Here is a 25,040-nt window from a genome sequence, read left to right as displayed (position 1 = left end):
AAGATAAAGGAAGACGGCGTTTGTAAAAACAATAATTAGATATTTATTCAGTGACAATCAGTCAGTCAGTACAGAAGCTCAAGTTTTGTTGGAACACAAAAATCAGACATGACAGAAAATAACATTTTGTTAATGCAAGTTTACGCGGTTCAGACACGACACTCGGAAGACGCCACCGCCAGTACTTGCTGAGTGAAAACAAGCCGTTACTTCGTGCGCAAACAAAACTGACCAACTCTATGGAGTAAAAAAAAATGCTGTTTATACACGATCAACACACACACACACAAACAATTTACTTTCATCAAGATTTATAAGTGAACTCGCTAAACGTCTATAGTATATGCTTTACGGTATAAATTAATACAAATCTCAAACGAATTGTGATGCAAATACTAAAACAAAGTGAACAGATTGAGACTGAACAGTTTGAATAGCGTGAAATAAAATGGACGTCCAGCAGGGGCAACGTTTCTTTTTTTCCTCAATGTTAATCACTTGGGCGTGTCTCCCGTTACCCGGCATTGCCTGGTGGTGAATATTCTCTGCGAGTGATTTTCGTCTAGTTCCATTCACTTAACGTCTTTAATGTACACATTTTGATTTGAATCACAATTATTTTCCCTGATGTTGTCCATGCACAGAAGAAAGTGTAGTTTAGACCTGGATTTTTGTTCTCATCGTTGTTTTCATGTTGCTGTATCAAAGTTCGGTTTGGATGCCACAGAAAAAAAAAAAACGAAAAGGGTGACCGCAAATGGATTTGAAACAATTCAGCTTTTGCGCATGAACTTGATCCCAATCACAAAGTCAAAGAGCGCCGCCCTGATGATTATTTTCACTGATCGACCCCGCACATTTTGAGCAATGCCGCTCGCAGTGCAGCCTTCAAGTTCTCCGTTGCTGTATGTTCCCGACGTATGTGTTCTCGATACACAGTACGATGTAGTGGTTAGCGCACGAGCGGGTGTGTTGACCTAACAGGCGTCCGGTCTGAAGCAGGGCAGCCTGACCTGTCACCGCCGCGTCGGCGGTCCTCCAGGCTTCGCAGTAGTTTATGGTTGCGCGGATTCCTCCTGCGCTGGAACCGTGCCAGATCAGCTTTTCTGGCCTGGAAAGGAGCGAGAGAGACATATGAGCCGTAAGATAACGCGCGGGGATAATTTCCGGACGATAGAGCGCACCTGATTATAAGCCACACACACACTCCATTTTTAAAAGGAGGGGGGGGGGGTGGGATTGGAAACATACATAAGCCGCACCTGTCTATAAGCCGCAGGCGCCCACCATTTCGGCCACACTCACCACGCCGAGTCAGTCAGCACGTCGCGTCCATCGAAGGAGTAAATGGGGACGGAGGGGTCAAAGGTGCCACCATTTCCCGAAAAGATGGACATCCAGCTTTTGAAGAGCAAGTCGCCCTGATAGGCGAGGACAGAAAAAAGCCATCGCGGGTTATTCTACGAACGAGCATATTTTCATGATCTCGCGGAACAGGCGTGGTCCTCACCCTGAGATTGACCACAGGCATGTGGCCGCGGTCTGCCTTCCTCACAACGGTGGCCAGGTCTTGGAGGTGCGAGGACAGGAAGGCCCTGTACGTGCCGATCAGCCCCACGGCCCGTGCCTGCTGGTAGCACTGGAAGTCGGCCCCGCGGATCCCTCGCATGTCTCCTTTCAACGGAGCGTTGAGAGCCACCAGATGGAGCTGGAGATGACAGAAGAATCCAATGTCCAATGTCCAAAGCTGGATCCAACACTTCCGAAATCACGACTTTTCTCAAATGACCTTTTGATGTTCTTATTCATCGTTCATGATATTGCTTGATGCGAAGCACACCAATCACGTTAATGCAATTGGCAAACGGATGAATCTCACATGCAACGCTTCATTTCCACACGTCTGCCAGTGGTTCCGTTTTTCGCCGACTCGTGTGAACTACCGCGGCGTTGACCCCGGGTTTCGACAAACAAGGTTGGCCAAACACACGTTCGGAATCATTTAAAGGAAGCAAATCTGTCAGGACGTGGCCTTTGAAAGCGTCAGCGTGATTCCCCGAAAAAAAAAAAGATGCCGCCCCCCCCTACTGCAAATCAAATTCAAAGAAATAAAACAAAGCGCTCAATGTCACACGGTGAAGTCAAAGATGGATATTCACCCCGGCGACGGCATTGAAGGTCTGCGGCAGGATGTGAAAACTGGGCTGAAATCCTCTGCTGCCCTCATGCAGCTCCTGTCCGACAAATACACAATCGCTTAGCTTCACCCGTAAACGGTACATTTCATAGCCAGATGTGGCTGACATTGCATTTCAAAGTTTTCGGAAAACAAAGATTAAAAAAAAAAACTCATTAAGATTGTTTAGAAAAAAAAAATAATTGATGTGCCCAAATACACAACCAGATGTGGATCAAGTTAGCAAAAGGAAAAATATCCTTCCATTCTCTTCGTTATTGCTTTATCGTGTAAATTATTTTCACTCCACGTACGGCACTTTGGATACAGCGCCGGTTGTTTTCAAATTACACTTGAGTTGAGCGCGTACTTGGCTGTGGCTCCTGTGCGGTCGGCTCCATTCGCCAGGTTTGTTGTGGGCTTGAGCAGCCGATGAGGATGACGGTTCGGATTGGATCAACTCTCCAAGCTGAAATGGGAACAGGCACGCGCTTACACAAGTCACATTTCACACACTGGGGTGGCACCCGGGGGGGAAAGGAAGGTGCGGAGCGCACTTGGGGAACACCGTTGACTGGCAGGTCCAATACACACCCGGATTTTGCGCCATCCATTCTGTGATTTGATGTAAAGCTCTCCGCCGTTCTCTGACACGTACGCCAAGGTTCCCTCTGGGGCACGGCGAGTCTCTCTGGTCAGAGCATAAATTGTCTCGTGGGTGCTTACCTGAGCACACACATCCGTGTGAGAAGAGGACACGTTTACTTTCAAAAATTCTGACCATGTTTCTTACCGGGTTTGAAAATCCTGGGAGTCCAGGAGGACCGGGAGGTCCTGGGACACCCACACCTGTTGACAACATATAATACACTCATCAAAGACAACAAGCACATTCAACTTCCTCTGTGTGTTGTGCCGCTACACACCTGCTTCAAAATCAGGAAGTGGTCCTGGGGGTCCGGGAGGGCCGGGTAGCCCTCTGGGACCTGGACGTCCAATCCCAGGGGCTCCACGTTGGCCTGGAGAACCAGGAGAACCTGGAAGGCCAATGACTGACTCACCTTTAGGGCCCTGAACAAACATAAACAAAGAACATTCACTTTTCAATATGCATTTAACTCATTCACTCCCAAAGACGTTTTTAAACGTCTTTTCAGACTTGGTCCAGAATTGGCTCGTACTGAATGAGTTAAAGAAGACCAATAGGAAACTGGGTCAACACCCAAGAAGCCCACAAAAGAGGTAGAAATGACTTATTGGGTAGCTTTGCGCTTCGTTAGCAGAACTCACCACAAGTCCTGACCGCCCCGGTAGTCCTGGAGGCCCAGGAGGGCCCGAGTCACCCTTTTCTCCCTTCTGGCCTTTAGATCCCCGCTCACCCTTCACACCCTTCACAACCCACAAGAACAAACAGATATCAGCCAGGAAAAAGAAGCTTGATGTGTGTCAAACTTTTTATTCCGCTGCCTGTCATCAATTATACATCAATCTGTACTCACCACAGGTCCATCGAGAAAGTCAGGGGCTGACAAACAACAACATAACACATCGGATGAAAGAGAATTCCAAACAAAAATGGCTTACGAACGAGACGTGAAAAGTTCTTACCAGGTGTCCCTGGCTCTCCGGGTATCCCGACCTCTCCTTTTTCACCTTTCGCTTTTACGATATTGACCCTGTTATTTGAATCCTACACACGGAAATGAACACACTCATCATCACCCGATGGACACACCTTAGGCACTTTGAGTGTTAAATATTTTGATTTTGATTGGGACGAATGTCGGCGCCATTGACTGTCGGTGCTGGACAGACCTGGGGCGCTTGTGTTTTTTGCGCCAGTAATGGGCAGCATTTTTCACAACCCCGATTTGTTCAGTGGCTATGTCAGCGCTGTTGGACAGTTGGCGTCGGTGCGGCTGGATGGATGGCCGCTGAAGTTGAGGATGAGGAGAGAGGAGCGTTGGCGAAGAGCACCGATGCGTATTTGGAACCGTGAGTCGCCGCTTGGAATTGAAGTGGATTTCCATGGGACAGGTGAAGTGAACCAATCTCTTTTTTCGTCAATGGATGCTACAGCTTCTTGTTGACTTTGAAACTTAGCTTGTAGCCGACGTGTGCTCATTTTGAGCATGACGTCTCTGATCCACTGGTTAAAGGACACTTTGATTCTCTCCTCTTTCATCTCAAACCGCTTCAAACAACAAAGCGTGTGACGGAAAAGTGGTTAGGACTGCACGACTGTTTGTGTTTTATGTTGTGTGTTGTGTTTATTATTTTACTTTATGTTAACTGTTTTGTAAAGCGCTTTGTTACAGCTGCCGCTGTTGTGAAAGCGCTATATAAATCAGAATGTATTGTATTGTATTGTATAAATACCGGATTTACGCAGACAAAACGGTTAGGACGTTCAAAACACAGCGTCGTAACCAGCGGTGTTACCATCAATAATTTCAGTCCATAGTATTATTGTATGAGTGGGATTCTTCAATATATATATATTTTTTAATAAGATTAAAAGTGACATATTATGAACTTGAAATGTTGATTATGTATCCTGCAATCTGCCCATTCCTTCAAATTTGTCTGTGAGCAGGCTTGAAATGCAGGAAGTTTCTAACTCACGAAAGGGATCCACAAAAAATCCCAAAATATGCCAAAAAAATCACAGCAACATCAACGAGCAGTCTTGGTCACGTGCTCAATCTGGCGCTGCCAGCGGTCCTCATAGTAACGAAAGCGGTTTCAAATTGAGAACAAAAACAAACAAAATAAAATGACACACCGCGGTTCATTTTAGATGAGATAGATTTGAAGAAGAGAATTCCGTAAAGGTTTCACATTATTTCAACAAACTTGTTAATTATCCAATTTAGTAAGGCAAGTTTATATTTTACCCCCCCCCCCACAGAGACTATGAAGAATCGTTGTTAGAATGTTTCCTCATGCACCCAACACCACCAAAACCGAGTCTCATGAGTGCAATAAGGAAGATGAGGTCAGGAAAGGAAGTTTGGAGGAAAGGAGGGGGGAAGGGGGGCAGATAATAAAGGGTGGCCACAGAGCTGCCATGCTGCTCTTTCCACTCCCCGACAGAACCATCGGATGGCACCCCATTTCAAAACGAAACGGACCCATGAGATGGTACGCCTCAGACTTACGAGTCCCTTTTTGCAATGCGGCCTGGGGCGCACTGGGAACACTGTCTTTGAGAGAAGAGCACGTTATCAGCTTTAAGTCATGGATTCATCACTCGGCACGACTCGCAAAAATGGAACAAAATATTGAGGCAGAAAGAAAGGAACGACTATTTTTGCAAAACGGGGTGAGGACCAAGAAGAAAGTTCGAAATTTGGGTGTAAAAATGGGCTGATTTATTGATATGTAAAGATGCAAAGAGCTAAATTTGCAATTTGCTCAACGCTGTGCACGTAACGGACATCGTGATGGCAAGGGTTTCACACCGGAACTGATGATTTCTAGTTTGTCGTTGGATTCGGAATAGAATTGGATTTGAAAGACCAACATCGCTGAAGAGTGTTTGAGCTCAGAGATTCCACTGGAAATACCCATGTGTCTGCAGTGTTCAACTACTAACGTCACTCATGCCAACATTTCGAGAAACTCGGGAACATTTGACTCCTGGTAAATAGGCAACAACTCCACAACTAGCATCAAGTGTGAAATGACAAAGACATGATCTGGTTTGAGTCGGTCGAATGAACAGTTCCCGATGCCTCTAACGTTGACATTTGGATCTTCCGAGTCCATCAAGAATATAACCCCCCCCTCGCCAACAACTCAAAGATGAACACTTACTCCATTCAATCCAATAATTCTTCCTGGCAGTCCGGGCGTACCGGGTGGACCGCGGGGTCCCTGAGAAATCAGATTGACATCGTGTCAAAGGCACAACCCAATGGATGATCGGTTGTCCGTTTTGCAAATGTAATTGGAAATGGAAACGCCTCCAAAACTGATCTGAGTTGGCAGCTTGATGTACTGGTGTACAATTAAGATTGCGTAAAGATTTAAAAACAGACTGCTGTTGCTTACCGGCATGCCAACAGAATCTCCTTTTTCCCCTTTCCTACCAGGCATACCAGGGCGTCCCTGTTAAAAGAGAACAAACATTTTTTTGGGGGTGCACAAACGCAAAGCTCTGTTTTAAAAACCCACTTCCATCAGCTACGGAATACATACGGAGCGTCCAGGGAAGCCATATTCTCCCTTTTGCCCGGGAGGTCCATGTGGGCCCTAAACAAAAGATAAAAGCAACACACCATCTCCAACAGTCGTCTTTGTATCTTTGTTTCTCATGAGAAATCGAGCAGCATTGAAGCGCCGCTTCTGATGTCTAAAACCAAAATAAAGATATACGGTTTACCAAGTGTGTGCAGCTTTCCCTGACAAAAATAAATGTCCTTTAATATTCGTTGTGTCCGTTTGGATGGACTTACCATGGGTCCTGCAGGCCCAGGTGACCCACGGGCACCCTGTCAAAAGAAAACAGAATGCGGACAAAAATGATTGATTTGGCTCTCATATTCTCCTGAGGGATCTTTTTTTTTTTATTTGGGCCCTCTCACCCTCCAAATGACAAACATATTGCTTAAAACTCATTCAGTACCAGCCAATTCTAGACCAAGTCTGAAAAGACGTTTAAAAACGTCTTTGGGAGTGAATGAATTTTAAAGTAGAGACTACATGTGTAGGGTCTCAGTAAATCAGGTCATGCTACTCCAGATAAGTTGAATTGAAGGGCGAAAGGACAACCTTGATGCCTTTGGGCCCACGGGGACCTCTTGGTGCAGATAAAAGCGATCCATCTGCAGCAATGGTCACTCCCGGCTCTCCCTTTGCTCCCTGTTAAATGCGGGGAAACAGACATTTGTAAGTAACCCTGGCAAAAAAGATTGTACATTTTAAGTGAAATTACTTGGTTTTTTTTTGCTTGGACCAGTACGCTTTTATGATTGCAATTGTCATTAAGCGAGACTCTCTCACCTTGAGCCCTGCTGGCCCTTGGATACCTGGAGGGCCTACGTCTCCCTTTGGTCCGCGGGGGCCCTATGAGATCAACAAAGAATGACAAAGGGTGAACTGTAGTTTGGACATCCCTGCCATACAGGAAGCAGAATCACAGGTAACATTTATGCCTGTTGCCTCATTTTAACCGCACTGGAAGTCTAATTAATGAAAGCAATAATTTTGTTTTGCCATTGATACAACTATGCACAATTTGTGTGCATTACTTATTTCTTCTGAGAATGAAGTGGATATGTCTGCGAAAATGTACTTACAGGGAATCCAGCTTTACCAGGCAAGCCCTCAGGTCCCTGCAACATAACACACACAAAAAAAGCGCAAGTGCACGCATCACGATGTACACTCATAAAAGCTAAAAGAGAATCGGATCAATTATCTTTGATAAACCAAGCTTGCTCATATACAGGTTAACTGTCGCAATTAACCAAAAGCGAAAGCATTTCAAACACACATCATATGCTGCCGCGGATGCAACGTATGCTGAGAGGCTTCAACCACACAGACGTAGACGTTGAGGGGGAAAAAATATGTGAATATCTAGTTTGGAGAAATGAGCATGAACCTAATCAATATTCACTTGACATTGATATTTCCTACCATAAATTTGGCGACTAACCTTTGGCCCTGGTGGTCCTCTGATCTCTGTGAAATTGAATATACTCTCTGTGCCGTTGAGGAGCAACTGCGGATCAAATAGAATCATTCACACATGTAACCGATCAATAGAGGACAATGTTGTATGTGTATGTGTTGTTTGGTGAAAAATCAGGGGAAAAAAAACCCTAAATGTGTCTTTCACTTATATTCATATTTCAATTTACAGGTAAGCATTTTCGGGAATTAACAAGAATACGGATGGAGAAATGTGTGCATACATCTGTCAGATTAATGACAGGGCCGGGAGGTCCGGGAAGGCCAGGTGGTCCGATGATGCCGATGCCATCCGTGCCACGATTGCCCTTGCGGGATGCAGAGAGTTTTGTTTATTGACGTGTGTCTATGCGGGAACACAAAACTGTGGTTGGGAAATAAAGAACGGAATCGACGAAACCTACCTTTTGCCCCGGCCTGCCCTTTTCGCCTTTAACCCCCTGCGCACATCAAGTAAATAATGTTAGCGAGATTAATGTGTGTGTGTGTGTGGGCAGAGAAATGAAGCCCCGTGAATACTTTGTGGACGCACTGTATGCTTCAGAACGCGATATACGTACCCTCGGACCTGGTAGTCCGGCGGGACCCTGCAAACCCTCTATTCCCGGGTCCCCTCTTTCACCCTGCAATAAACCGATGGAAGAAATTGAGTTAATAACGGCAAACGACTCCGTTTAATATCACCAACGTGAATGTCTCATCATCAAACAGCCCATCTAAGGAATGCTTGCCAAAATTAGCAAATAAACATTAAAAAAAAAATCAACTTAATAAAATAATGGAGGGATGTGGGTGGTCGTAACAAGTAGGAGTTGTACCTTGACAGAGGGTCCTGGCGGACCTGGAACTCCATCCTCACCCTTCAAAAGACAGAGAATGGAAATTTGATGCCGCGATATGAGCGAACATGTGATGGAGAACTAGAGTACTGCAAAAATATAGCACAACCTTTGGACCTTGCGAACCAGGAAGACCAGGTGCACCCTGAACAACAGAATGGACATAGCGGATCGAATAAAACTCAGCACAAACTTTTACTGACCCATGAAATGAAACCTACCTGTGGGCCTGGGCCTCTTGCTCTGAGGAACGTGTCACTCTTGCCAGATCCCTCCATATCCTAACAGAGAAGGTCCGATTTTGAAATGGAAGTGGCACGGAGCCATTGGATACGAAAGAAAAGCAGGTCACCACCTCAACAAAGAATTTGGTTCCTGCAGGACTAGGGGGTCCCGGGGGTCCCGGTGGACCTGGTGGGCCTCTCCTCCCCGGTGGACCGCTGGGCCCTTGAGGTCCCGCTGACCCCGCATTGCCTGCGGTTCCGCATTCGCCCTGAGGAGACACAGAGAAACGGAAACTTCCTTGACTTGCAGACGTTTTTGAACTCAAGTACAGAATATAGAGAATGAGCAGAATTACCTTTGGCCCAGGTGATCCAGGCAAACCTCTGTCACCCTAAAGATTTCATGGGAAAGGACAACAAGAGAGTATTTACACACATTTACACAATATGGCATGCTGGGCAGCTTGGGGGGGTTATCGGAGCACCGTCGTATCAAGAATATTTGCTTTGGGATATTGCATAGACGCACAAACACCATGTGGAAGTTGTGATTAGCAGACCTTCTCTCCCGCAGCTCCACGGAGGCCCGGAGTCCCATCTTTTCCCGCTCGACCCTAAACAAACAGGCGCAGACTGTCACGGGCAACGTTGCGATCAAAAAAGACAAATCTCAAGAAATACAGTAAAAGGAAGAAATAGAGCCCAGGTGTCAAACTTTAGTCTTTGAGGGCCACTCTCTTGCTAACGATGATTAGCAGGCTCTTGCAGAGCTTGCTGATGAGCTGATCAGTTGAATCGTGCGTGTGGGAGGTGGCAAACGACTAAAACATGCAAAAGAATGGGCCTCAAGGAGTTTGACTCTTGTGAACTCCGTGGAGATGATGATAAGCCGTTTGTTGACCCCCCCTCAGCCATTCCCATTCAGGGCCAAATCCAAATGTGAGAGCTTGTTTAGAGGAATACTCAACTTCCTCGTGAAGAGATGAAGCTTATGCAAATTGAACAAAAAGTTTTTCAATTCAGCTCATTAAAAAAAAAAAAAAGGGAGCAAACACAATTTATATTTTTGACCAGTACAGCTCGATCGCTGCATCAAAGCATCTACAAAATAAAATCCAGTTAACGTCTCTTCTCACTGCACTTGTTGAAACGTAGCATAAAGCAGCCCATCATTTTTTTTCTTCTCATCCTTCACGGAAAGCTGACAAGTCATCCTTAAAGATTGCTCGCATTCCTCCAAAGTTTCAGAAACACTTAATTGCAAGGCAGGCTGACATATTGAATCAATAATGTCATATTGTTTCCTTTTCAGTATGCCTTAGAACAATGTGTTCACTGAGAACATGGATTAAAAAAAACAACAAAAAACAACAACAAAACAGCGCAAACATGGAATGAGAGAAGCAAAATGGAGTCTCAAAGTGCGACAGCATGCGTGTTTGTGTGAAGTTCCATTCCAGTGATGGCAATGAGCAGATCATGTCAAACGAGTTGCAACCATCGCTGGGTGGAGAAGCGATGTTGGTTTGCACACATCTGCGTGGATGCAGAAGACCACTTCAGGCGAAAAAGAGTCAGCTGTCAGCCGCAGGTTTAGATACCGTTGGAGGACAGTGTACAGTCAGTAGCCAGAGTACCGAGGTCGGGACCTCTTTATTACTCAGGATAATATTCATACACAAATGTGTAGAAATATCACTTTTACTGTCTCAGACTCGCAAATATATCATATCATATAATATAAGTAAATAAATGCAGACTCAGTGCACTGGCTTGTGACTGTAACATTGCATTATGGTTTGCTGTTTCACCATGCCCCCCCGAAATATATATATCAATATACCTCGCCCGATACCCAAGCAGAGCCAAAGTCAAGCCCAGACCCGGAAGCAAAACTGGACTCAGAATCAGAAGTGAAACCAGAGCCAAGGTCAGAGTGCAACTCTGTGCTCAAACCTGAAGCACCAGACCCAGAACCAGAACCACTAAACCAATCCTTAAACATCTGCAACAGAGTGGAGAGAGGAGCAGCAAATGTTCGATGCGGAACGTCAAAATGGAGGAGGCATATCGGTAGTGGGAGGTGAACAAAGACGAGTAATTTGACTGGACACAACGTAAACACGTTAAGGTCACGGAAACCGCTTGAAGAACACAATGGCAAAAATGGATACTTCGAACAGATCAACACTTCCCCGGTATGTTCACGTTTTACGTATTCCTTCATTGCGATCAATGTTCCCTCTCTCTCTCTCTCTCTCTCTCTCTCACACACGCACGCACAAACACACACAACTCTACTCTCGTTCCTTCAGTTTTCAAGTTGATACACAGTATATCTTTAAATTTGTGACTTACTGGTGTTCCTGGCTGCCCTACAAGTCCATTTTTACCAGGGGCACCATGTGGCCCAGCATACGTGTGAGAGAGGCCCTCTGCAATGTCAGCTGACAATGAAGGCTTGGTCCCAGGGGGACCGGGTGGTCCAGGAGGTCCAGGTGGCCCTGGAGGACCCTGGCGAGCACAGTGACACTTACTCAATTGTGTTGGTGGATCATCTTTGTCGAGTGGATATCACAGATCTCCCTTTACCCGAATGAGCTCAGTATCGCTGTCCAGATCCTCAAACCCAGAACCCAGCGCATCTTCTCCATACTACGGAACAACACAACAAAGAATGGATGCTGATTCATCATACTTCAAGATTCTCAAGCATCAAACAGCCATTCCATAAACTCATCACAAAACAAGATTTGATTGCATGACTACTGGATGTTAACATGACTTACAGACACACTGCGTGATCGAGGGGGTCCAGGAGGCCCGGGAAGGCCTGGTGGACCTGGAAAACCAACTCCGGGCTCTCCCTGGAGGTACGGATGTCATAAAATAAAAGAGCAGCAGTAAGTCTCCCCTCAGAGACCACAATGACTGACAAAGACGACAACCGCCCGGCACTTCTGACAATTTGGTGGCAAATATTCATTTACACTTTATGCCTGCTGGAAGTACATCTAAGTTTTGGCGCAGATAGTCAAATGCAATAAAATATAGGCGTCAACATTCGGGACTCGAGCAAATCAGTTTCTTCCTTCGCCACGTCAAGGTCTATCAGCGCACCAGTCACAAACTGCATTTAAAGGGAACGAGATTGGCAGGGAATCAAGTTGACCTGTATTCACGCCCACAATGGCGCAAACTGCCTGACCCCCGTTTGTTTTTTTTTTTAAAATGTTTATTTTTTTATACAGGCCTTCCAACCTGTTTAACTTTGGAGTAAGCCGTCTTAGAACAGACCGGGTGGTGTTGTAGTTAACAAAGTGCATGAACTAAGACTCATTCTTATTATGATTCCAATGAGCTAGACCTTATCTCCTTTGACTCCAGCATTTCCATCCAAACCTGGAAATCCTTGCGGTCCTCTCTGACCCTAGAACAACAACCAATGTTTCATTGCAAAGCATAACATAAAGCACGTCAATGATGACAAAAAGTAGCAATACGAATCTTACTGCATCTCCATTGTCTCCCTTCATTCCCTGTTAAATATTTGGTCGAGGTCAGTGGAATGTACATTAACAAATCTGTGTCCGATTTACACAAAGCCCAAACCTGCTGTCCATCTCTTCCTGGCTTTCCTGGGATTCCTGGTGGTCCTTGTGGACCTCTTGGCCCTGGCTCAGTTTGCCTCGGAAGAAGAGTGGGCCCAGGGGGGCCAGGTAGTCCAGGCTCCCCTGGCTCTCCTTTCACAGTGTGCTGGACAGGAACCTAAGTGTTCAAAGTTCACAGATGATTTTTTATGTCCAAAAAAAGACACAATCAAGCATAGATTGAAACAATATTCATGATTGTGAACTGACCTCTTCAGACGCTTCCCCTGGCTCGTCTGTCTGCTGAGGCCCTGAAAATGGCAATTTATAACATTCTGACCACAATCATGTCAAAATTAGTACATTAACAATCAGGACAAATCAGATTTTTACTTAAAGGAAGCACGAAATTGAAATCATGTAAGGAGCTGCAACAAAAAAACTCCACCAAGATGCGCTCACTGAACCTTTTAGGGAGACTTCTTCATTGGCCTCCGGTGAGGTCAGCCGGCTTGAATCCTCAGCACCCTCCGAGGTTGGAGGCTTTGCGGGTGGCGCTCGAATTGGAACGGTGTTTTCCTACGCGAAAGGGATCGTTGAATTTGCCATTTGCTATGAAACCGCATCACGCTCAAATTTACTGACGTTTATGAACAAACCGAATCAATGTAAGGCAACTACACGCGTGATTCATTCAGGATAAAACACCCAAAATGACAGAACTTCAACTTTTGAAGGATGTTTCCAGAATTTCCTTTGAGGCTTCAAAAGACGGGTGCTCCATGGGATGTTTAGGGTTAGCCTGACTTCCCAGATGTGGGAGGAAGAAAAATGACAAACAGGCACATATTTATTTGGGTGTGGGTCTTTTTGATAAACTCAGCGCAAAGTAAAAAGTCGTATTGGAAGGCGTCGACGGAAACATCCACGCAGTCCTTACTCAGGCTTGCGTAAATAAGTTCAATGTCAAGTCAAGTCAAGTTAACAGTATTTATAGAGCACTTTCAAACAGCCATCGCTGCATACAAAGTGCTGTACATGGAGTGATTTAACATACACAACAAACAGTAAGACGAATCGTAAACAAAGGCGGTAGAAAGCACCAAGCAGTAAAATCAAGAACAAAAAAAGAACAATGTCATCAAATCGCAACCGTGATTCAGTAACTCTGGACGGAACAAAGAACTATGTTCCGCATGGTAGCTCATTTATTCATTCATACGGGGAAGGGTATGTTTGTTTTTTTTGTTTCGTCCTTGATTTTGTTTCCCACATCCAAATCAAATGAGACTGGCCTGCCACAACCACCTGTAACACAGAGAGTAAGACTAAAAATATTTCAAATACCTGTGCTGCTCCATGTTTCGCCCCTCCTGCTTTTTTTGTGATTTCTTCTTCTGTCTCTCGGTCCTCCAAACCATCATCGCCACTAGCATACCCAGAAGCCTTCAACCAATGCGGCATGTAAAGGGAAAACAAACATGAGGAAAAAAATGATTCAACAAACAAGAATTACAGTGTGGTACGGTTACGAGTACGGTACTTGATCAGTTCTTGTACTACTACTACCTACCGATTGAACTTTGTTTTATATTCAGAAAGAAGAAAAAAAATGTTATCATCTCATGCAACCTCACACAGGGCGATGGATGATCAAATGATTTGCATAAAAACATTCAATATAGACTGTCATTTAGGACTTGAGGAATTGGACAAAAGCATTGAATTTTTCACTGTGCGATACACTCTGTAACGTAGCAGTGATCTTATTCATTTCAAATACACATACTGGGGCGGCCCGGTAGTCCAGTGGTTAGCACGTCGGCTTCACAGTGCGGAGGTACCGGGTTCGATTCCAGCTCGGCCTCCCTGTGTGGAGTTTGCATGTTCTCCCCGGGTCTGCGTGGGTTTTCTCCGGGTGCTCCGGTTTCCTCCCACATTCCAAAAACATGCATGACAGGCTGATTGAACACTCTAAATTGTCCCTAGGTGTGAGTGTGAGTGTGAATGGTTGTTCGTCTCTGTGTGCCCTGCGATTGGCTGGCAACTGATTCAGGGTGTCCCCCGCCTACTGCCCGAAGACGGCTGGGATAGGCTCCAGCACCCCCCGCGACCCTAGTGAGGATCAAGCGGCTCGGAAGATGAATGAATGAATGAATGAATGAATGAATACACATACTGCGCTCATACTCTTCTTGTTGAGTGAATGATCATTTTATTCATTGAGTCAGGTTGAGTCTGGCCACAGACAAAACTACTGTGTCGCACTGTGTGTATTGCTCACATCAGGATCGTCATCCTCACATTGTTCCTCAGCTGCCCTGGGATCATCTTTGATAAGTAGCTGCTGAATGGATCCCTGGAAAAAAAAAATCAAATGCTTCAGGTATACGATGAAAAATGAGCTCCAGACTCAGTTTTCTCGCATAACTCAACTTCTCTCTTCTAAAGAAGCAACAACTTGACCGTCACTAAAGAGTTGTGCTCTTGGTAAAGATGCAACATGTATAGCGCCGCGCGCATACTCATACATGACCCCACATTCCATACTGGATAACGATGTCGGGATGCTTTTGATCCTCAATTCTGAGTCAGGCTACATGCCACAAAAGTGGAATGAATGGACAATTACAGAGTGTTCTTTCTATGTCAACAGTTAAGCATTTGTGGCGTGTGTTTATTTTGTGAGCACTGTGCATGGAAAGCTTAACCGACGATGCCAGTCTCAACAAGTTCGTTAACTTGGAACTGGAAACTGTAGTTGGAAACTACAACATACTGTAGAATTATTTCTTGATGCTTTTTCACGAATACAGGGTATGCAGAAACAAACTAGCTAACTAGCTAGCTTGGTAGCTAGCAAACTAAGTTGCTTGGTAGCGAGCTAACTAACAAAGTGATTCACTAATACCGTACGCAAGTGCAAGGAATTGTAACCATGCTTTAAAAAACATGGTCTTGTTCTGTGCCAGGATAAAATTGAAAATGTGTATGTGTTGGCTTCTGAAGGTTAAGCTTCTACCAGTCACGCGTTGCTCAGTACAGCTGAGCATGCGGCTCCAGAGATCAGTTGTAAAAACGCTGAAAGACAAGCATTCAAGCGTACACTAATGTGCAAAAAAACTGCGTTTTGCGTCAACGCTGCAATACAATTGTTTTTCTGATCAAAATCAAATTTGTACTGATGCATTCAAGATAAATATTAGCTTGTGTTAAATTTTCACATTTCCTAAACGTTACAACTCACTCTCCGTGAGTGCATTAACCTAGCATCTGCAACGTGAATCAGGTAGTTGACTCACTTGTTCCTGATTGGAGGAAATGTTACAATTGACCCGTGTTATAGTTGTCGCCCGTCTCCCCTGCTTGTTGGGAGACACGATTCCGAATGGTAAAGTTCTTGCCATCCCTCTGAGGGGATTTAAGACTTAATGGCATGTTTGACTTCCTCATCTGGTATCATGAGCTGACTCCCTTCTTCACTCCCCCTTTCCACATGAAACGCCACTCCACTCCCCACATACTTCCTCCCTATGTTTGATTCTCAAAAATGTCAAGAAATCTACGCAATAGACATTTGCATTCCTGAGGGTCTTTGGTGGTCACGACGTATTTTGGGTCCTGTACAGTTGTAATGGCCATGCGCTATGACTGGTTGCACACCCTACATAGTTCATGCAAACCGTGAGTATCAACAGTCCATTAAATGTGTATATTTTCCACTTACCACAAAATTCTGAAAACCGGTGCTTCCTGCATTTGCGACGAAAATGCCAGAGTTATGTGAGAAAGTGAGTCTTTCTGGCCTTCGACGGAAGGTCGTCCTCTCGGCTTCACCGCAGTCCATGTGGAGACGCACCTCATTGTGCTCCACCACAACCTATCACGTCAAAAAGACAGTCCTGACTTACAAATTGATTGAAGACTCAGAAATAATCAAAGCATTTGCTTCAGCAAGTATTAGTTCATAGAATATTAAGAATAGCCGTGGCAACAGGTCTGAGGCATTTGTCATACGTCTGCATGCAGTTGTTCCAGTGGTTTCAAAGTGTAATTAGTTGAAGTAGATTACAGATTTGATGTACTTGAGAGTAATTTTACAAATATCTTGGTGCGGGACTTACAGTAAAGCGTGTCCACTGGTCCGTCATGTCTGGGACACTGAAGGCAGCGGCTTTCTGGCTATGGGATGGCTGCTCGCCGTCAGTGTAGTATAATAAGATACTCTGCAGACCTGCGTGAACTGGAGTGAGGGCTAAGCCCAACTCAACCACCTTTTGAGGGGCATCTGTTATGGCAAAGAGCATGCCTCCATTCTGGCTGGCTGGGCGAATCTATGGGATATAAAATATTTTTAAAAAGACGTGTGTGCATTTGATTACCGTTTCACCAAATCAACAATACACTCAATGACACTAATACAATGGGAAAAGTACAAGATTGCACGGCACCACTATGAACAAGAATGATCAGTAATTTCTGCATGTGCCTTTATCAAACGTTTGGACAAAGGAGAGCTAAGCAGAGAATACAAGAAAATTAACAAAACTAAACTAAAATGGAAGACCGTAAAGATGCAAAGAAAATTCAAGAGGGAGAAAATATTAAACATACAATACCACAAGAGGGCGTAATTTTTTTTCAACGTTAAAAATGGCATTTGGTTTTGTTAGGGAGCGTTTCAAATCCATACGATTCTGTTCAAACTCTTTCTTACCGTGACAATGATGGCAAAGTCGATGAAGAATGAGCCTGGCACGAAGGTCTTGGTGAGCCTGCCTATGTTAGCCTCGGGCCCAAAGTTGTACGCCGGAAAGCCCTCAAAGCCGGGAGTGAAGGAGACAGAAGGCGGAAGGGGCACGCCAATTAACTCGGTCAAGTCCAGGTGACTTCCGGAGCTTCGCTCTGATAAGACAGAAAATGTTAAACTTGAGGGGTGGAGGTTTTTTTTTTTAAAGTGTCGAGGTGTTTACGTATTCGTGCAGAAGCGATCGTATGAGTCCATGGCTGACTCGAAGCGTTCAATTTGACTCAGCGACGGCTCGTCAATAGAGGGCGCTACGGCGCCACTCTCCAGCCCAGCTGACTCACTTCTGAGAGGCGCACACGTTCATATCATGAAAGGTCAGTCAAACTGTATACTGTACACGATTTATACCTGCACTCATGCGCACACATTCTCTTGTAGGACTTATTGACACAAAACATTTCCTAATCCCCCACCCTCACCCTTAACAATCACAAATGAACAATTGCAATTAGGCCAATGTTAACCCCGAAACTCCTCTTATTCTTCAAGTCATTGTGCGAGATGGGGGTGCCATACACTTTTTTTTTCTCTCACCCAAATGAACAAAAACTACGGATTACACCGGACACTCCAAAGATTTGGGGCTCTCTAATTTATCAGCCTGACCAACTGGAAACATACCCTATTAGAGGCTTGAGTTAATGTGTGTGTCGGTATGTGTTGGAAGAAGAGAGAATGACAGCCGATGTGTCGCTCTACTAACACAGACCACGGTGCACTATACTCTAGTTTACAAACTTTGCATTTGTAAACGTTATGTTGCAAACACAAAAGGGATGGTGCGCAGTCAATAAAAAAAAAAAGAATATGTAAACACAAAGCAAAATTCACTCACTGAATGTCATCAACCAATGCACTCATGAGTGCTCTGATCTCTGAATAAAACTATAAAAACTACAAAATTGTGTCCAATCTTCAGAGGATCTTGCATTTTTCTCGACATTGGGGCTAGTCGTCGCCCCCCCGGTCAGGATGGTAATGAAATTCATTCTCGACATTGGCCCAGCAAGAAAGGGGGTTGGGTGAGTCGTGCTTATTTCAATCTTTCCCACCTGCACTTGCGCCTAACTGAGGGCATTTGGGTCCACTCGCGTCTGTCTCGATCACATACAACTGTTCCAATGAAATCTGCTTGATGCGCTCTACATTTGTGATTTATTATATTCATGATAAACGCCTATTGCCAGCAGCCAGGAAGCCGAGTGGCAACTTTCAAACCACGAGTGTCCATTTATCCGCAGCGGGACATGAACAATGTGAATTGAAAAGCCTAAAACTAACTTTTGAATGCGTGCCAGTCATCATCAATTGCATCACAACGCCTTCACCGAGACCCGTGCATGACCATTGACCAATTCAGTTCATTTGTGACCAAAGCTAAGTACTTAGCCTGTCCTTTAAGTGTACCAGTGCAACATTTTGATCTTTCAGGAGACTAATTAGGACCTGTACTGTGTCAACCGATGTCAGCTCCATCAGAATCTTTCCATAAATCTGTCCAGCGTGGAGCTAACTGTGTGCTACAATTTCTCCTTCAAGTCTCCACGTAATCCTCATCATGTTGGCCGCATGAATGCTTGAGCAGCTTGGAGAGACTTAAAAAAAAAATTCCAGCCCCAACCCCTCCGTGTAGCCGTGCGTAACCTTTTAAACCCACCTCGACCCTGTCAGACCACACAAAAGCTTCCCGCTGTTTGGCCCACTCCCCCTGGATTTCTCAGGTTCTCAAAGATTTAGTGCAACGTAAATGAGGGGACCTCGATGTCATATACCAGCATGCTACCAGAGCAAGTGCGAGAGCTTCGAGAAAGTCATAGGTGTGCTTGAAGAATCATTTCCCTCACAGGGCATGGAATCCGTCACAAGTGGACTGTTGCAGGGGTCTTCGGAGACGTTCCGCCTCTCGTACTAACCGGCTTCATCAATTCACGCACAAGGCCAGTTAAGACAGCATGAGCCACAACTCTGGCACTCGCACATGGCTCGCGTTGGCCTAACTGGCCTTGTGCGAAAATTAATGACGTCTGTTTAGATGAAAGGTGGAACATCATTAAGGCCAAACAAAACAGTCCAGATTGAGTTGATACCCTAAGAAATAAAGCTTGGGAAATTGTGAAAAATTCTGATGTATAAATTAGTGTGTGCTGTGTTTGGAACATAATATTACCCCATGATACAATTAATTTAAAGGCTGCAGGGGGCGGGGTGGGGGGAGAAATAGCAATCCCCCCCCCCCCCAAAAAAAAAGTGGAGATTAACGATCCCGGTTCAAAAATGAAAACACGCTGAACACCACATAAAGGACTTGCCAGAAGGCAACCAAGTTCTAAAAAGCATCGAAAAGTTGTCTTCGACACTCCGGTTTGAACACTCACCGCTCGTCCAGCGTTTCAATGGTTTGAAATGCGATCTGGCGTTCGTGATCATCACCCCCGGAGGTGGCGTCCCCCGGAAAGACCCTGCCGGGCCAAGGTATGACATCTTGGTGTGGATCACAGGAGTGAAAGCGCTCCCTGTCGTCTTGTCCTGAGGTCCCACCCACGCTGTTGTCCCTCGCATGTCCAAAGGGTTCGGTGAAGTTACAGATGGAGGAGAGGGCTGAGGGCTGCTCTTGGGGCTTGCCCAGAAGAAATTCCACCATTGAGCTGTTACGGGTGTGGACAAGAGCAGGCAAAGAGCGAGAGAGGTGCAAAGAGTTCCCATGGTCCTCTGCTGGTGGCACGGACCGATGCGATCCTCTCAAGTGTAGCAATCACCTAGCTACCCGACAAGCCGTACGCGTTGCGGCTCACAGGTACAGAATCGAGAAAGAGTGAACGGTCTTGCACCTTCTCACTGTCCTCTCTCCATCCACTCTCATGCTCTCGTTTGCCTCTCCCCCTCCGCCTCTTGCTGTAATTAGTGACACCCCCTACTCTGGCCCTCCACAACGCGGCAGACCTGATTTTCACTCCCTTGTCTCTTCACTCGGATGGACGGGCAGATTAGAGAGTGTGCTCATCACTACTTCCTTTCGCTCTTTCTAACTTGAGCTACTGCTCTCTCCACCAAACATGAATTACACCGTCAAATTAAAAGAGTAAGTACGGTGGGGACCGAGTCTGCCTTCTTGTGCTGTTGAAAAACTCTTCAAAATATTAGACACGGGCAATTTAAGTCTGCCGCACCATCAAGCCAAAGGTGACCCAATGTCTCGTAATGTGTCCCGACGGGCAACTACTTTTCGTGAGTGACGCTGGCATTGCTGCCTGCCGGGACACGTCATGTAACATCATGTCACAGCCAATCAGAAGATTTGAGGAGCTTAGTTAGCTAGCTAGCTAGGTAGCTAACTAACTAACTAGGTACCTCTCGGGTATCGGCCAATTCAAGATCTAGCTAGCTAGCTAGCTAGCTAGATCTTAAATTGATACAGATTTTCTTCTGTTACTGTGTCTACCTACTAAATGTACACTTTGTCACAACCATATTTCACGATTAAAAACACTCAAACAAAACAGAAGAAACATGGTACAACAACAATAATCCAGCTATGCTTTTTCTAATACGATTATCCTCATGAAGGTGGCGAGCGTGCTGGAATCTCTCTCACCCTCACACCTCGGAACAATTTCGAGTGTTTCGTTAACCTGCCATGCATGTTTTTGGAATGTGGGATGAAAGCGGAGTCCTCAGAGAAACCCCCACAAGGGCACGAGGAAAACATGCAACACAGGAAGGCCGCAGATGGAATCAAACCGAGCACCTCCGCACTGCGTGGCGGATGTGCTATCCAGCCAAGCATTGTGTTGCCCTAAATGAGTACCATTCATTATGACTTAAATGTACAGTAATAATCTTGCTAAACGTAAATGTAATTTTCAAAATGTCAGGCGTGTGTCTCAAAATGGCAATTTGAAAGTAGGTTTGGCCCTTTCCAAAAGGTTGATGGCGACCTCTGCTGGATCGTGTTGCACACGACAACGCGACCAGAACAAAACGAACATTTTGTCAACCTCTCGCGTTCACCAATAACAGTGCGAGCAAAAGATTTTTTTTTTTTAAATTTGCCTAAAATATGCTGTTTGAAGAGAGGGATACATACCTACAGTTTTATTCAAATGTAAACAATATCTGACGTTACTGTCGACTCTACGACAGTAGGAGGCGTTTTATGGCACACTTAAAAAAACGTAAATAATAACACAGCTCAACTAACTTCCTGAATAGTGTCGCGCAGAAGAGCAAAGCCTACATAGGAAGGCCGCAGCCGAGATTCGAATCACAAACATCTGACCTGTGAGGCAGACGTGACAGCTGCTGTCACTGAAGAGTCAAAAATACGTCAAACAATGCAGAAACATGGGAGGACGGGTGCAAAGGTCAAACAGAGAGCTTCTGTTCTCAGGTAATGGGACACCTCACACTCTCGCTCCGTCACTTCTACACTACACACACACACACACACACACACACACACTGTAGCCACTAATCAATGAAGCTAGTGTTGAAACTTTTTCCCCCAGCTTCCTCTCACTTTCTCACTCCCCCTACGATGTGTTTTCATTTCATATTTCTAGGCCATGTTTAGTCAGAAAAGGAAGAACAGCTTTTTTTTGGGAAGCCCGGTCCGAACAGACCATCCAGACTTGGAAAAAATCATCTCATCGCGTGGAGTTGGGCTACGCATGAAATAGAAACAACTAAAACTGGCACCAGGCATGTCTACAACCATTTTTGGTTTTACCGAATGACTTAAACCACTTTCGGAAAGTCCTTCAAACACTCCTGGCCACAAGCTCAGAGTGACCCGTCCGTCACACCACAAAACAATCAGCTTAAGTTTGGAATCGTCCACGGATGGCTTTCTGGTTTACTTGGTGGAACAGACAAATTATGAAAACTGACACTGACAAAGGGAGCACGGGACGCCATTTTGCCTCTAACGCTCAATGAGACTCGCCGTGATTCCTCAACAATCAATTTGACAACATTGACAGAATTCAGACCGATCAAAGAATTTTCATCCATCATGACGGGCGTGTGCCTTTTGGAACCCACACTCCAAACTAATTCTGAAAGCAAAACCTGGCGTGGTTTTTTGGGATACTTTTCAGGTTTTTATCGCTTCCCGGCAGCCTGAGCGACGGGCCACAAAGACAACAGTCTCGGTTGAGATGAACATCTTGTTTGGGACACGTACCGGTCCTCCTTTGCTTTCTCAACATCAGGCTCCGAGTGCGGCCTACACAGCATACTGCGGATAAAGGAATGCGCTGTTTGGACTTTGGAGATCAGAAGTGACCATCTGCAGAGGGCTCGTCTCCGTGACACGGCGTGTCTCAGACGTTGAGCCCATCCCGCTTCGCAAATCGCCTGCCATCCTTGCCGTCACCCAAATCTCACCCCCCTGAAGAGCACAAAGAGTCGAGCCGGGGAGCGTTTTGGCCTTGGCTCGTGGCGATGAAGAAAGCCCAGAAGTCTGCTTGGTGACAGACATTTAATGTGTGGAATGAAAGACAACCTTCAGAAAAAAATGTCACAGGAAAATATTATCTCATATTTGCCGCAGAGTGTCACTGGCAGAGTGTGCTCACTTGACAACGCTCGCCATTGTTGAGAGAGCCCGACAGCGCGATGAAACGGTCGCGGGGGCCGATTCAAATGCTCCATCTTCACTCAACTGTTTCATATTCTGGCACTTTGGGAAACAGACACCGGAGGCCGGCTGATCCGCTTGGTCCATTTCATTTTCTTTGTTTCCCCATCGTTAAGTTATTCTCCACGACGGTCTGCTAAATTGTCAGCGTTGGAATGGACAGAATTTGGGGAAAGCAATATTGTTGAGGGCCGCGTACAGGGAAATGGATGAAGCAGTCTTTTTGCATGCATTTCATTGACAGTGTTAGACTACTTTCATGCCAGAAATCTATTTTCCGAAAACATTTGCTTCTATTAAGGTTCATTTAAAAATGACAGGGACGCATCAAAACTTGACATTGCATAATTACATGCAGATTTTACACAGAGTCCTTCAATTAGCAGAGCGACATTCTTTGTAGCCATTCTGCCCCGAAGCAGAGCTTGTGTGACACACAATGACAACGATTCACGGTTAAACTTTTCAAAAGTAACCATGGAAATGCAGATACAAACATCCGCGACTCACTTTTGGGATTGAATGAACAACATTCAGCAACTAACCTTTCAAGCAGCTGTGGTCAAAAACATTTTCTACTACTGTACATCTGAAGGTTAAAAAACTGACGTTCTGCTTTGTCACATCCCATCATGGAAAACGCTCTTTTCCAAGTCCAGCCTTGAGGCGTTCAAGTTTCCCAGCGAATACGTGTTCCCCTTAAAATCTCACACGGTTGGCCGTAATGACCATTGCCTTGGATACTTGTTCATTCGAGTCCGCCGTGAGTTACTCCGATGCTAATGCTCGGATACTTTCGAGGGAGGACGGCGATCGTTGGCCTGGAAAAAGTGAGGCAATGTTTTCAACTGCTTAACATGAATTAAAAACGTAGAACGCAAGTGCTGTGCACTAATTAACCAAAATATCACTTGGATTACAAATGCAACTGCAGAAGTCACGAATAAATCACAGAGTGGCGACAATTCGAATCCCCTTCATAGCGAGTCAGCAAAGCGCTAATTAAGGTGAACGAGTCAGCGAGTGGAAAACAGAAACAGCAGAATCAAGCGGATACGAGAGTTTGTGAAAAGGGAATGACTGCCAACTTTCGTGGAGACCTGACGCGGAAAGCATGGGACGCACTTTTGCCGCGTCTTAACTATCGTAGCTCACGTGTACGGTTTAAAAATGCTTCTCCCGTTTCTCCAGATTGCCATTCTTTGCCAGTGCCATTGGTGAATTGCAGATGAAAGCAGCTTGGAATGAGAATGAAAACAAAAATCCAAAACAACACTTACCGCTAACAACATCCGGTGATGTAGGTCACGGTTAAAATTTAATTTTTAAAATACTTTTTGGCGAAAGTGATATGATTGTATGATGCTTAGGGTGCAGGTCACACCAACACAAAAAAATTTGAAGATTAATAACACCCAATTTTTGTTTCATTTCTTTTCCACACTATAATCGTCACGATTGACTTGGGACCCGTCCGCGGGCAACCGATCGATCGCGATCCTCTGGTTGGGCACCACTGGTCGATAACAACATCCACAAGACCGAAATGAACAAAGAGCATCAGCGGCAGCATGAACGTTACCTTCCAGGAGCTGTGAAGTTGCAGTCTGACAGCACAGGAGGACGAGATGCAAAACTCGAGGCCACCTGAGGAGACACATCAGACATGACCTCAAGTTGAGAATTGATTGAAAAGAAAAACGCGTTTTTGAAATTTGTTCGACGAGGGAGCCGCATTCACTATATGATGAGAAAGGTTCATTTGAATGTCGAGCTTGCCAAAGGTGCACTCATGTATGACTGAGGGGCTTTGAGAAGAAATGGGTGACGTCACCGTGATGCAGCTCGCTTAATTTGGATGAATCCATGCTAGCAAAATTGTAAGCGTCTTACCTTTGCAACATTTTCGAAGGAAGGGATTTAAAAATCCAGGAGACAAATCCAAGTGCATGTGTGCGAGGAAATGCGGCTAAATTTGTGCTCTCCCCGCCTGTCTCCCAGCTCCCTCTCTCACTCTCGGTAGTACAAAAGCTCTCTCAGTTCGCAGCAGAGTTTTCAGGCCC

At 45.3% G+C, this 25,040-nt stretch overlaps 1 protein-coding gene across 3 annotated transcripts; it reads right to left on the bottom strand.

The window, feature by feature from the left end:
* Nucleotides 1–19: 19 nt before the first annotated feature.
* Nucleotides 20–25,040, bottom strand: col15a1b (collagen, type XV, alpha 1b). 3 transcript variants are annotated; one of them, XM_052087334.1, is made up of 45 exons: nt 24,871–25,040; nt 24,560–24,624; nt 17,247–17,434; nt 16,654–16,863; nt 16,257–16,409; nt 14,814–14,888; nt 13,877–13,975; nt 12,997–13,108; nt 12,800–12,840; nt 12,552–12,707; nt 12,452–12,478; nt 12,307–12,369; nt 11,729–11,806; nt 11,532–11,594; nt 11,298–11,453; nt 10,783–10,944; nt 9,500–9,553; nt 9,296–9,331; nt 9,071–9,208; nt 8,937–8,996; nt 8,825–8,860; nt 8,695–8,736; nt 8,437–8,499; nt 8,281–8,316; nt 8,101–8,184; nt 7,842–7,907; nt 7,480–7,515; nt 7,184–7,246; nt 6,953–7,042; nt 6,637–6,672; nt 6,380–6,433; nt 6,233–6,289; nt 5,996–6,055; nt 5,338–5,382; nt 3,761–3,866; nt 3,676–3,701; nt 3,467–3,565; nt 3,103–3,247; nt 2,970–3,025; nt 2,771–2,902; nt 2,547–2,645; nt 2,160–2,234; nt 1,511–1,708; nt 1,306–1,421; nt 20–1,111 (listed from the first exon to the last, which is right to left on the bottom strand). In XM_052087334.1, exons 1-45 carry the CDS (start codon nt 24,879–24,881, stop codon nt 889–891), a joined length of 3,990 nt encoding a protein of 1,329 aa, XP_051943294.1. In that variant the 5' UTR covers nt 24,882–25,040; the 3' UTR covers nt 20–888. The 3 variants fall into 3 exon arrangements, with proteins under 3 accessions (XP_051943294.1, XP_051943292.1, XP_051943293.1); XM_052087332.1 differs by lacking the exons at nt 24,560–24,624; nt 24,871–25,040 and adding an exon at nt 19,715–20,181 and having other exon boundaries at nt 3,785–3,866; XM_052087333.1 differs by lacking the exons at nt 5,338–5,382; nt 24,560–24,624; nt 24,871–25,040 and adding an exon at nt 19,715–20,181 and having other exon boundaries at nt 3,785–3,866.

The sequence above is a fragment of the Hippocampus zosterae genome, chromosome 15 (genome assembly GCF_025434085.1).
Source record: "Hippocampus zosterae strain Florida chromosome 15, ASM2543408v3, whole genome shotgun sequence".
Classification (NCBI taxonomy): Eukaryota; Metazoa; Chordata; class Actinopteri; order Syngnathiformes; family Syngnathidae; genus Hippocampus; species Hippocampus zosterae.
This window is presented reverse-complemented; position numbering and strand designations above follow the sequence as displayed.